General features: G+C 35.9%; 1 protein-coding gene across 1 annotated transcript; it reads right to left on the reverse strand.

The window, feature by feature from the left end:
* Positions 1 to 7,778: 7,778 nt before the first annotated feature.
* Positions 7,779 to 12,291, reverse strand: LOC106624183 (nose resistant to fluoxetine protein 6-like). Its single transcript, XM_070107408.1, has 6 exons — positions 11,292 to 12,291; positions 9,493 to 10,336; positions 9,196 to 9,315; positions 8,847 to 9,092; positions 8,212 to 8,770; positions 7,779 to 8,117 (listed from the first exon to the last, which is right to left on the reverse strand). The coding sequence occupies exons 1-6, from the start codon at positions 11,524 to 11,526 to the stop codon at positions 7,989 to 7,991; spliced, it is 2,133 nt and encodes a 710-aa protein (XP_069963509.1). The 5' UTR covers positions 11,527 to 12,291; the 3' UTR covers positions 7,779 to 7,988.
* Positions 12,292 to 12,511: the final 220 nt, after the last annotated feature.

Here is a 12,511-nt window from a genome sequence, read left to right on the forward strand (position 1 = left end):
GCCATTTGCTAGATTGTGAGACAGCTTCGTCGTCAGAGGTAGCTTTTGCAAATGGTTTAGTACGAGTCCGGCTTTGACACGCTTCATACCCAAAACATGAACCAAAATTTGTTTAGTCGATCCATAAGAGATGTAGAGGTTCAACACTCTAACTCTTAAGCACTGTTTTTTTTTTTACTTTTTTGAAGTTAGCGTCATTAACACAGGTAGTTGGACGACTCGCATAGGGCAAGTTTTCCATGAATTCACGACCTTCACTGAATGCTTTGTGATATATAATAATTGACATACAAACTTCACATTCCTATCTAGGGGCATTTTATAAGGCACCGTCTGGGTCAAATTTGATCACATGGTATATCAGTTAGCATGTAAGACATTTTAACGAGATATTGAAAAACACCCTGTATTAGTGTAGAAAAACAAACAACAAAAATCAAAAAATACCCCAACCATATACTTTTCGCAGCATTTACGCTCTTACAATTTGCGAATTCTTTTTAAGAGAATTTATTGCTCGCTTCAATTAAAAAATCTAGCTCAATAACATTGCATTACAATAAAAATACTGATTTATCTTTCTAAATGACAATCCACCACTCGGCAGTGATGTTGCCATCAATCTTGACTGAAAGCTAAGTACCAAGTACAGAAAAATATTTACTGCCGCCTTTAAGTCATTTTCATGACTCTACATTCCTTACTTTTTATGTAGCCATTGCTGTACTTGTGTTTATATATATATATATATATGCTATGTTTATCTATGTCGAATAACAACAATGCGTATACATTACACACTTCCGTCAAATTGCAACAAAGTCGAGATTTTGATGACTTCCGTCTGCTACTTCCGCTGTGGTTTTATATGCATATGTATGTGTATGCGCTTGTCTGCTTTGTTTTTAATGTTTATTGAAGCATATAGTAAAAAGCAGCAAATGTATGTTAGCCATGAGCTGGTTGCTTGTGGAATGGTAGTGGTTTATACGTAAGCATTTCGGTAATAAAATGAATGTCTTTAGACCTTGTCGAAGAATCTCACTCCTTTAGACATTGCGAGTGAATTATCGGAAATAGAAATGAATTACCCAAGCAGATATGTGATAGCTTCAGCGCGCTTTAACTGTACTTAATATCCCAATATAGCAGGCTTTAGCTGGCTTCACAAAGATCCGTACTTAACCGTTATCTAACCTAATTTTATCGAAATCCTTCAAAATTTGTATTGTCTACTCAAAATTTCGATCAATTATTATTTTTTGTATTAAAAATTGTTATGTTAAAAGTCAATATTTATTCTACAAATTGAATAAGGTAGTTTATTTTGCTAAAGCTTGTGCATTTACCCACAGTCTATACTCATTGTAATCGCCTTATTTTTTATTGTTCCTCATTTATGCTCCTTCACTACGCGAGGTATGCTCGTTTATCATTTATTTATTTATTTTTTTGCTCATTTATGCTATACAATTTATTTTTTATTGTGCTCGTTTAACAAGTTGTCGTTGTTGTTGTTGCTTCTGTAAGACAATGACTGCCATTTGATGGTTATTGTTTTCCGTCCAATGCATATTACTACAGCTGTTGTTTTTGCTATATTACTGCGATATCATTTGTCGGTCATGATTGCTATGGTAATAAATTAGATTTGGTGAGGTCTTTATTTTGTGTTACATACATATATACATACATACATACATACATACATATATATACATACATATGTGCATACTAAGCTGCCTCCTTCGTGTTTTTGATATATTGGAAAGTGCGTTGTTCGCTACTCAACCTTTGTTACCGGTTCTGAATGCGTTTAGATAAAAATTTAAGAGAAAGAATAGTCAAAATGCTTTAATAGTCAATATTATTTTAAGAAAAATATTTTGTAAATATTTTTTAAAATTATAAAATTAATTATTAAAACTAATGAAGCCGCTTTTCTTGTATACATGACACTGTATTAAAAAATGTGATCTTGACAGTCGAAAGAAGACTTCACATTCCAACAGTACAAGTACTAATCAGTAGTATGTTCATACGTTGGATTTAAAAAGATTTCTGTACAAGTCATGTGTATGTGGAAAGTGAAAAGGTGTTTCATGAAAGTTCGGCATTACCATTTGGCTGTTATTGAAAACTGTACTTTTAAGGGTCCCAACAGAAATAAATATGTTTCATAGATTTGAGATCTGGTCGGAAATTTTGATCACTTCGCTACTAGAAATTAGAATATGTTGACTAATTTGCTTCAACTGGGTAAAACTGATGATTCTTTAGCATTTCGTTCAGCTAACTAAATCCTCAACGAGAACTTGTGTCATTAATTCGAATTCTGTACGATTACAAATGTAAATCCATATAAAAATGTATTACCGATGATCTCGTTACATTTCTATAGTCTCAACTTTTCACTTTCCGCATTACCGTTGTTCTCGGTACAATTATTAACCTTCCGCTTTCGGGTTAAGATCTTTCACAAATAACTTTTTTTACATAGCCCATTTTTATATAATTCTTTGATGCTCTAGGACGGTCAAATCGTGTTCAATTTATCGTTGAATTAGTCTTTTCACACTTAAGCCATCATTTTTCATTCAACTAAGTAGGCGCTGATTTATTTCTGGGCTTTATGCAGTAATAAGTTTGATATGTCTTCTAGGAAAAGTGGTTTCAAGTCTACTTTATCACGAACACAAGTATTTAAATAGCGCAAAGCATTCAGCGAAGAATCCATTTACTTCGATAACACTGAAAAAGTTAAAAAAAAAGCAGGGCTTGAAAATCGTCGGGTTGACATCAGAGGATGGCCGAAACCGCAAAAAGCAAAATTAACTAAAGGCACTGAAGGCCAAGCCGAGGCTTATAACAATTATGTATCTGGAAAATACAATTAAGCGTTGGTATACTTGAATCAGGAGCCTATTTTGAAGGTGATAATAAAGATATGAACATATTAAAATCAGCAAAAATTAAATTTTTTGGATCAGTCCGGTTCAAAATTGGCAGATAATATTATTATCCATAGATCGAAACCAAGAATCCTTTTTACTTGGGCTGCTCCGCTTTCTGAGCTCTGTTCGCATAAATGTCAGCGAAGTTCCACAGCTCAAGACCATTCAAATTTTCGACACCTTTCGATACCTTTCCCTACTGTTGCATATGTTTGTTAAATAATTTTGTTTTTATCAACCATCCAAATGTCTCATACCACTAAAGAGTTATAGATGGCTCTCTATTGGTAGCATCAAAAAACAAACACGATTCAATTCAGTATTCACGCAAGCAAAGCAAGGACAGCTAAATCAAGACACATGACAACTAACCATCAAACAGCCGTTGGCCAATCCATCCAAATGCCTAACGGTCACTCAGGCAACACCACATTTGTCGGCGTGTGCGATGGCGAGCCGCCAGCTGAGTTATGACATTTATGACAGCTGTTTGGCCGAGAATGAGTGGCGTTGAGTGACGTGACGAAACCGTAAAACGACATGCAATATTAATTCAGTGCATGCAACAAACAAAGCCTGCCCCATCTAAATCAGCTGTACGCTTCGTGAGCATGTAGGCGACGTTATGCGACGCGCCGCCGGCAGAGCTTTGACAAGCTTTTCGTGCCAACAACTGACGATGCAACCATGCAAGTGCCACAAATGCGCATACGCGAGGTATAAACAAAAAGGCAAAATATTTTCAGGTGGCAGCGGAGAGGTGAACGTTGTAAGGGCAGAGATTGATGCGCTGCGCGGCAGATATGTGACGGCAGCGACGAATTGGCGACTTTAATGCCCTGAATGAGTGCAGCGCATGAAAAGTCGAGTGGTGCGCGAGTACGACATGTGGCAAGTGGCACGTACAATTCAACTGCAATTGAAGATATACGCAGAGCGCTTTGCATATGACAAAAGCATGCAGTCACACGAGTGTGTTGTGCATTTATTTACCAGCCAATATGCGACCGTAAGTGTTCTGTGACAATTTGACAAATGTATCAATTGTGCCACTGCCGCTGCTGCTTACAACCAATTTACTAAATTGCCGCCGCATGTCGGTTAACTCGTCTGTTTTTTCGTAGTTGTTTTCTCCCCGCACTATTCGCTATTTATTCTGTCGAGCATAAAATTGTTGACGAGTTTTGTTATTGTTGTTGTTGTGGCTGCAAGCACATGTGCCATACTAGGCAATGCACCGCGTGTCACTCTCGCCAAGCGTTTGATTAGCGGTACGCCATTTGATGACTTTGATAGTTGACGATTGTTAGTTGCTGGTTTTTTGTTGTTGTTGCCGTTGATTGCTAGTGCTGTGGTTTGCAATTGCTGTCTGCTCTGCGCCGTTGCTTGCCGCTTCTGCTGCACGCGCCCTCATTCCCGTTTTGCCTACTTTAGTATGTAATTAGTTGTCTCGTATCCTGGTCGGTTGTACCACCGATTTGTTGTTGTTGATATTTTTCTTGATTTGTTGTAATGCAATTTACTGATTGCTGTCATTATACCGAAGCCATTTTGTGCATTTATTTGCGCCTTTAGCGGCACTGTTTATGCGGCGGTGTGAACTAGCGAGCGTGATTTTAGAAAGTAATATAGTAAATTGATACTACTGGATTTCTAACTAAATAGGGTAAGTTGTATAAGTATTTTGGCATAGCTAGATTGACTTTGTGCAAAAACAAGATAACACGTCAACTGCTCCGAAGCTATAATACCATTTACACGCGCATTTCTTACAGACACTATGTGTACTCGTATATGGTAGGTAAATCTGAAAACGTAAATGCTAATTCTATCTAGTCACATTATTTGACACACCAATACTCAAGTCGAATTAAGATTACTTTACAACGAATACATGTTTGTACTTGTATATTGATTTTGAACGATCAGTTTGTATGGCAGCTATATGCTAGAGAAGTCCGATCTGAAATATATGTTCGCGGATTATTGTATTGCCTTGGAAAATAATCAGTGCCACATTTCGTGAAAATATCTTGACATATAAAAAAGTTGTCCATACAAGAACTTCATTTTGAACGTTCAGCTTGTATGACAGCTATATGCTATAGTAGTTCGATTTAAGCAATATGTTTAAAGATTGTGGCGCGTTTTTGGACAATAATCCATGCTGTGTAGATTTTTTCTCAAATAAAAATTTTTTTCATACAATGACTTGATTTTATCCGTCGGTTTGTATGACAGCTGTAGGTTATAGTGGGCCGATATCGGCGGTTTCGATAAATGAGCACCTTCTTGGGAAGGAAAGTACCTATGTAAAATTTCAGAACAGTATCTCGAAAACTGAGAACTACAATAGTTTGCATATAACAAATAGACGGACAGATGTTAGTGCTTAAATCGATTCAGCTCGTCTCGCGGATCATTTGTATATACACTGTATAGGGTCGCCGAAGTTACCTCCTGGGTTTTACAAACTTCGTGGCAAAATTTATAAACCTTCTTCAGTGTATAAAAGTTGAACTAAAGAAAGCGGGTGCAGTGCGATAAAGTTCATAATCTATGCAATATGCTCTTCTTTGAAGTGGAAAGAGCGTCGTCTATGTTGTAAGAACTCCGCTGGCTGACAGGATGTGCGTTAGAAAAGTTTTAGACTCGGCCAACGTTTAACAGACTGCAATGTATAATTTACTCTCTCTAAACTTCAGAGAATATCCATTTTCCCCGACACAGATTTGTATAGCCTCTAATATTAAACTATTTTTATCCCTTTTAATTTCGTGCTCATTCCCAGTGATTTAAATAAATTTAGAGTTACACATGGCCTGCTAGTTTCTAGGTCAATCTTAGCAAGAGAATGAGCTGTGGAATAGAGGCTCACTAAATCAGTCGTTTGAGTTATACCAAAAATACTATCAACGTTATCGGCAGTTCTCTTTTAATTTCCTTTGCTTTTTATAAATTAAAGCGCTACTCTACCAATTTTTTATATAATATATGTATAAGTATAAAATACTTTAAAAGAATACGTATGTGATATGGTAGATATCTCCTTTGTGACAAAAAAATACTACTAACAAACACTGTCGACAAAAAGTCCATATAAAAACTTTCGCTATTATCATTACTTAAATCGATTGCCATCATTAGGCAAATGATTTTCATTGTGTTGTCAGTGCCGACTACACTACACTGACCTCGAAAAGTAATACATAACAGCAACTCAAAGTAGAATGGCAAAAGTTTACTGGAAGTATTTAAAGTCGAATTCAATGTAATGCCACGCATAATTACACTCACGTTCTAATTAGTTTTGCGGGTATTCAACAACAAACAGCGCAAAACCCAACGCTTGACAGTGTACCCAGGGCGTGAAAGTAGCACAGAAGCCTTGTAAAGTCAAATGCAAAGACTCGCAAGAAATAAGCAAGCGCATGCAGACAAAGACACAAATATATCAAGTATACACACACACACACACATAAACAAGCGGAAAAGTGTGCGAAAGAAAAGCGAAACTTCACCAAAGTGCAATTAAATAAGCGACAGCACAGCCGCAGCCGACGGTGTTGTTGGCGGCTCATTAGCGCGTAAAAATGCCTTGAAAATGTACAAATTAAGCCTGCTAACAACAGTGACGGTCGGCAGCAAAAATAAAAATATGTAAAATGTAATGTTGAGAGGTGAGGCGACGCGCCTGAGAACAAAAGTGAAGTTGATAAGCAACAAACAACAGATGAAAGTAGAAACATCAAACACAAAAGAAGCGCGTTGTTTTCGTTATTTTTGTTGTCCTGTATATAAAGTGGAATAGCTAAAGCATAGAGGCAGCAAAATAAGGACGCACAAATTAGGTGCCTGGCTGACTCTCTTCACAAGGCAATATTGCTGCAAGGACAATGAAAGGAAACGCGCACCAAAAAGGTTTACAACAAAGACGCTTTAATATTATTTGTGTGTTGTAAATATACAGAAAACTTTGTTTTTACCATATAAGTCTGTATTTGTTTGCCCATAACCCACATTCCACGTGTCACTCCATGCGGCGGAAGTGTCAACAGCACTTTTGCTTCAACACTTTCTCTTTGTAATATTTTCATTACTTTTCCATTTTCCTCCTTTTTTTACCTCCACGATGTTTGTAACATGCAAAAGGAAATGTCAGTGACCCTACAAAGTAAATATATAATTGATAAGTATGACTAGCTGATTCAATTTAGCCATGTCGTCCGTCTATCTGTATATACGCCAACTAGTTTCTTTGTTTTTGAGATATCGATCAGAAATTTTGAACATATGCTTTTCTCATCAAAAAGCTGCTAATTTGCCGGAACCGCAGATATCGAACCAAACTTTAGATATCAAACTTTAATTCTTGTACGTAAAACTTTTATATTTGAGAAAAGAGCTTCACAAAATTTGGCATTGATTATTTTCCAAGACAACGCTATAATATACGAACATATTTTTCAGATCGGACATTATATCATATAGCTGTCATACAAAATAAATGATCCAAATTAAGTTGTTGTTTGGAAGCTTCTTTATTTGTGAAGAGTATTCTAGCTTCGGTACAGCAAAATTTAACGTTTTTTATTGTTCGTTTTGCTTTCTTTTATTGATTTTTTTCGACACCTGGTGCTACGTGTATTCATAATATTATGAACAAATTCTCTCACTTCCCTTATTTTTCCAAACATCAGAGGCTTTTCAATATTCACCATAATCCGATAAATGTGGTATGGCTACTTTTATTTAGATATCTTACTAGTTTGACAGCCATCTCCCTAGAAAATTCTATACATTTAAAACAAAACACCCAATATGTCATTATGGTATATCTATATTGTTTATTGTAAGATGCTAAAACAACGATAAAGTGATACGTTTATTATAATTCATCTTAAATATATCGCTATATAGATATTAAATATATCGTTATATAATTTTTGCATGCCAACATACTTTCATTGTTGCAATAAAAGCCACTGCGTTCTTAGATTTAATTCCATCGAAGCTCACACTAGTAAACTGTGCTTAGTTCGTCTTGGGTTTAATGCGCTGGACCAACATTTTGGAAATATTCTTATAGGGTACTTCGAAGAATAATGAGAAAATTGTGGAGAAGAAGAACAGTAACGCGCAAATGCTAATGTATTCCATTACCTTAAAATATGAAAACAATAGTTAAAATAATAAAAAAAATTATCTTATACATAAAAATCGTATACAAATAAAAGTTAAAACAAACCAAACTCACTAAATTATAAGAACTGCTATAGCGACTTTTATTATTCGAGCTTATCAGCGGGATCATGAGTACTGGATGTAGGAGGAACATAGCATATGTTATTTGATTGAATTTCTTGAATAGTGTATTCTCCAATATGCCAAAGAACCACTTTACACTACCCGCTGCATTTGCGAATATCAGAAAACATATACTTGACGCATATAACACACGTTGAACGATCAACAATACCACATAGAAACCCACTGAGTAACCTTCTGAGATTTTGGCGACATTGTTAGTAAAAAAGCAAATGATCGCCGAATAGCCGAGAAACTCTTGCAAAGACTGATTTTGAAAGAAATTCGCGTAGAGTTGCTTCTGTTGGTTTTGTACGAAAAACCAGCCAGCCACCCCGCCAATTAAGTAGGCCAGAACACGTGACAGCGGATTCATATAGAGCTCCGTGAATAACACCGATGTGGTCTCAAAGGAATACTTATAATTCATTGTGATGCCGGTATAGATTGTATAGACCAAATTGGCCACTACAGTGGCGAGAGTGAGAGCTTTGGCCGTTTTGGGATGTCTGTAAGAGAGATTTTAAATCAATTATATTATATATTTCATTCATATATATTGATATGTTGCGTATGTGCACTTACTTCACATAGATGAAAAGTAGAATTGTACTAAATATAAAAAATTGCATATCACAAGCTGATGACCATGTCCAAAACAAACACAAATCGTCGTGGTTGAAGAAATTTTGTATGAAGAGTGCACTGCGCCACCAATATAACTCGCAATTAGCGTATATACGATGGCTAAAGTGGAAAACCGATGTATCGTCCATCAGAAGCGATCCAGCATCGGCAAAGCAGATGACAAGGAAGTACAAAGGACCCAATCTGTTTGAAATAGAGGCGAAAAACGAAACATAAATAAATGCAAACGTTTCTATCTAATTTTATATATTGAAGCTTTTGCGCATTACAAGCTTTCAGTACTTGCCTAATCAAACGATACATAGTGTACATAAGTAACGCTTTCGCATTCTTTATTATATTACTTTTCCGCATAGTTTTAATAGTTTTGGTGTTTCGAAAAAAGTGGTATGTTTGCAGGAAGCCACTGTAAAAAAATTATAAAATTTTGTATTATCACTTGTAAAATCAGCACAGAAAGAATTTCATGGTTTAAAGCACAAAACCCGAAAATGGAAAGGCTCCACCCACTTCTTATAATACTCGGCCGAGTAGTCAGAATAAGAAGCGTGAAAATTATCACAATGTTAATGCACGTACCTACCTCATTGTAAAAAACAAATCCACGAAAATGTCGAAATTTCCAATATCAGTCGTTAATTTGTAATGCACTGATTTATTACTTGATTCCAAGTAACTGCAGCACTGTAGATGGAATAACATTACGACCATTGCACCATAAAACCGTAAACCATTCACCGCCGGAAAAGCGTTTGTGTCAGCTAGAGCAGCAGACTGGTCCGTGGGGAAAAGCAAGTCCCAATTGTTTTGAACATCAAAACATTCAATAAATCTATTATAAGAAAATTTCGTACTAGTTTGACTCTTCGTTTCAAAATCATCGGTCGTTGATTTCGTTCCATTTGCAACCACCTCAACCGTTTCGCTATTACGCTTTATACGTTGCCCCAAAGCTAGAAATGTCAGCAGCAATGTCAGTAAACAGAAACCGATAAAAATCATCGTCGAAGGCCTTGTAAAAAAGCCTGCACGTAATTTTAAATCCTTCACACTTTCAACACGCATTCGTATATCATAAATATCATTCGACACAAATAGATCATCCTTCACGTAGGTGTCCATTAGTTGACCGATCTCGGCTATTGTACAAGCGCTTGGCAAACATAGACCAATACTTATGCGCGGTTCATAGAAGAGATATACTGGATCCATTTGCCATGTGGAATTGCGCCACAAATTGACGACACGGTAGTCCGTAGGAAATGGCGCCGTATCTGTCAATATTTTCGGATTCATTTTATGTGGTATATGTGTGGATAGTTTGAGATTGACAGGTGTTTTAACAGCATCGCAGGTGTCACGACATCCCAACCAGAGGCCATTGCCCATTATGAATCCAGGCTCTTTAAAACCGGACGAATCATACACTATGAGGAATTTAGAATAATTGAAAAGAGTTAGCTCGTTAATATACATTATACGTGTACAACATGAGCGGTAACGTTTCGGTTCTACGATTTCTTTTAAGGGTTTGTCGATCAATTGTAAGTGTAATTATTGAATGGTGGTAGCTTGAACTATTTGGAAAATACTAAAAAGGAGTTGGATTAGGTTATATGGATGATCTTAAGATGGGATCGCATTCGGACTGATTATCATCTGCCAGGCTCAGCTATGTAAGCAATCAGCTTTGCAGTTGCCTGCGCTCCCGCTGGTACCCAAATCAGGCGTACACAAAAATAACCCGATGACGTTAATTTAGGTTAGGTATTCTTTAACCAGCCCCCAGGGTACTGTCATTGAGTTCAAAGCTTGTATTGCCGCTCTAATATTGGAGTGTGCTGTCACTTCCCTTAAGAAGGCTACGCTTCTGTAAAGAAGATCAATTACTACTTATGATGGCAAGGAAAACACCGCCGAAGTTTGATTGGGCGACTCTATGATTACTCAAACGGGCCGGTATAAAATGAAAATGTGCGGGAATGCCCAAATGTACAGGCACATGCACATTTAGAAAGCAAGTTTGTCTAAGTCTAATTGCAACATTCAGGACCATACACCTCCCGGTTATGTCCACACTTGCTAAAGTGCGTAGCCCATTGAACGTTCTCAAGTTACTTAGCGCGCGTAGCCTTTTCTAACGCCATTCAACACATAAAGACTGTCAGAAAGGTATTCGTATAAGGGATCCTTTACTTAGGGGTTGTATCAAAATTGTGAAAGATTTTTATTATAAAAATCTGTGTTTATTTCAAACTTTTTTTTAACTATAAATGAATGGGGAGCATTTTTAATGCAATAATTTCAAGCAAAGCTTTACTTAATTCTCCCTTCCTATATTGTGTCTATATGACAAAAATAATTTCTTTTACGAGCACTTACTTTTCATAGCCCAGGGCTGTTGTTTTAGCATAGCCTTTTGTACTTCCTGCAGTTGTGTATAGCAGTTGTAGCTCACCATATCCGGACGACTGATGACTGTCAGGCCGAAGAGTATTGAAGAACGCTGCATAATTTGATATTGGTCGCTGTTAGCACCCATTTTTTTTGATGAGCAAACTGCGCAATAAAGTAGTGTGAAAAACACCAGCACTTGATAAAACTTCACTTTTAACATTTTTACACTTTAATTTTTGTTAATTTAGTTTTATTAATTCAACAGTTATCGTAATTCGTTTTTGTTATCTTATGACTTTTTGAAAAGTCCTCTCAACTTTTCTTTTGACAATTATTTTTTTTTTCTTTTCGATTTATAAAATATTGTATCCACTTAAAATTTCCACACGCTTGTCAAAATCACTTGAATAGAGCCGATTCACTTTTATTGACAAAATAACTTTTTTTTTATTATTTCAGTTTTTTTTTTTTTACTTATTCAATTTTTATAAAATTTTGCTTTCAAATACGCATAAATGTACATCAATTTTCCAAATATGTCTCAATATATTTATTCTCTTGTTTCTACAATTTCACTTTATATCTCGTTGTAACTTTTCAGTTAACGCCCAATATCCTTAACATCCTCTAAAAATTCCAATTTCTTTTTTCGCTTCCCGCTTAAAGAGTTCGAAATCAAAGCGCCTTAACACCGCACGCGAACTGTCAATGAAAATTCTAATGTGCGTATATTTATTAAAATTAAGTGCAATAAATAAACTATTAGCACATATGGAATTAATTATGCGCGACATAGTTAACTCAAACAATTTGCCAATTGTGCGTTGTTTTCACTTGTATAGAAAAATCTTCTCTATCGTCTCAAATTTTCTCGTCTATATGCCGCATGTCACATTACAGTTATTTAAGCTTTTCGCATGTTTTATTTATTTTTTGCTCTTTTTTATGTGCACTTTTTGGTGATACGCTTGCGTTTATGAATGGAAATGTTTTTGTAAATTTTTTACTATTAATATTATATTTATTGTCAGCATATCAGTTTTTCTGAAGGTTAGTCGAAATGACAATGACTGATATTTTATCTTTTGATTTCAGTACAGATTTTTAGGAAAGGAGTAGTCTTACCGAATATTTAGAAGCATTGTAAAGATCATGATTTGTAAAATGTTAAAGAGGGAAATAATTTGATTATGGTCTATAAGGGA

The sequence above is a fragment of the Bactrocera oleae genome, chromosome 3, assembly GCF_042242935.1.
Source record: "Bactrocera oleae isolate idBacOlea1 chromosome 3, idBacOlea1, whole genome shotgun sequence".
Taxonomy (NCBI): domain Eukaryota; kingdom Metazoa; phylum Arthropoda; class Insecta; order Diptera; family Tephritidae; genus Bactrocera; species Bactrocera oleae.

What these genes read in the sequence shown, in the direction of transcription:
- LOC106624183 (XM_070107408.1), bottom strand. Translation starts at nt 11,526, where the DNA reads ATGTTAAAAGTGAAGTTTTATCAAGTGCTGGTGTTTTTCACACTACTT. An exon ending in CTACTTTTCATCTATGTGAA is followed by an intron (nt 8,771 to 8,846) that starts GTAAGTGCACAT and finishes TCTCTCTTACAG; the next exon opens with ACATCCCAAAACGGCCAAAG. An exon ending in ATAGCAGTTCTTATAATTTA is followed by an intron (nt 8,118 to 8,211) that starts GTGAGTTTGGTT and finishes TCATATTTTAAG; the next exon opens with GTAATGGAATACATTAGCAT.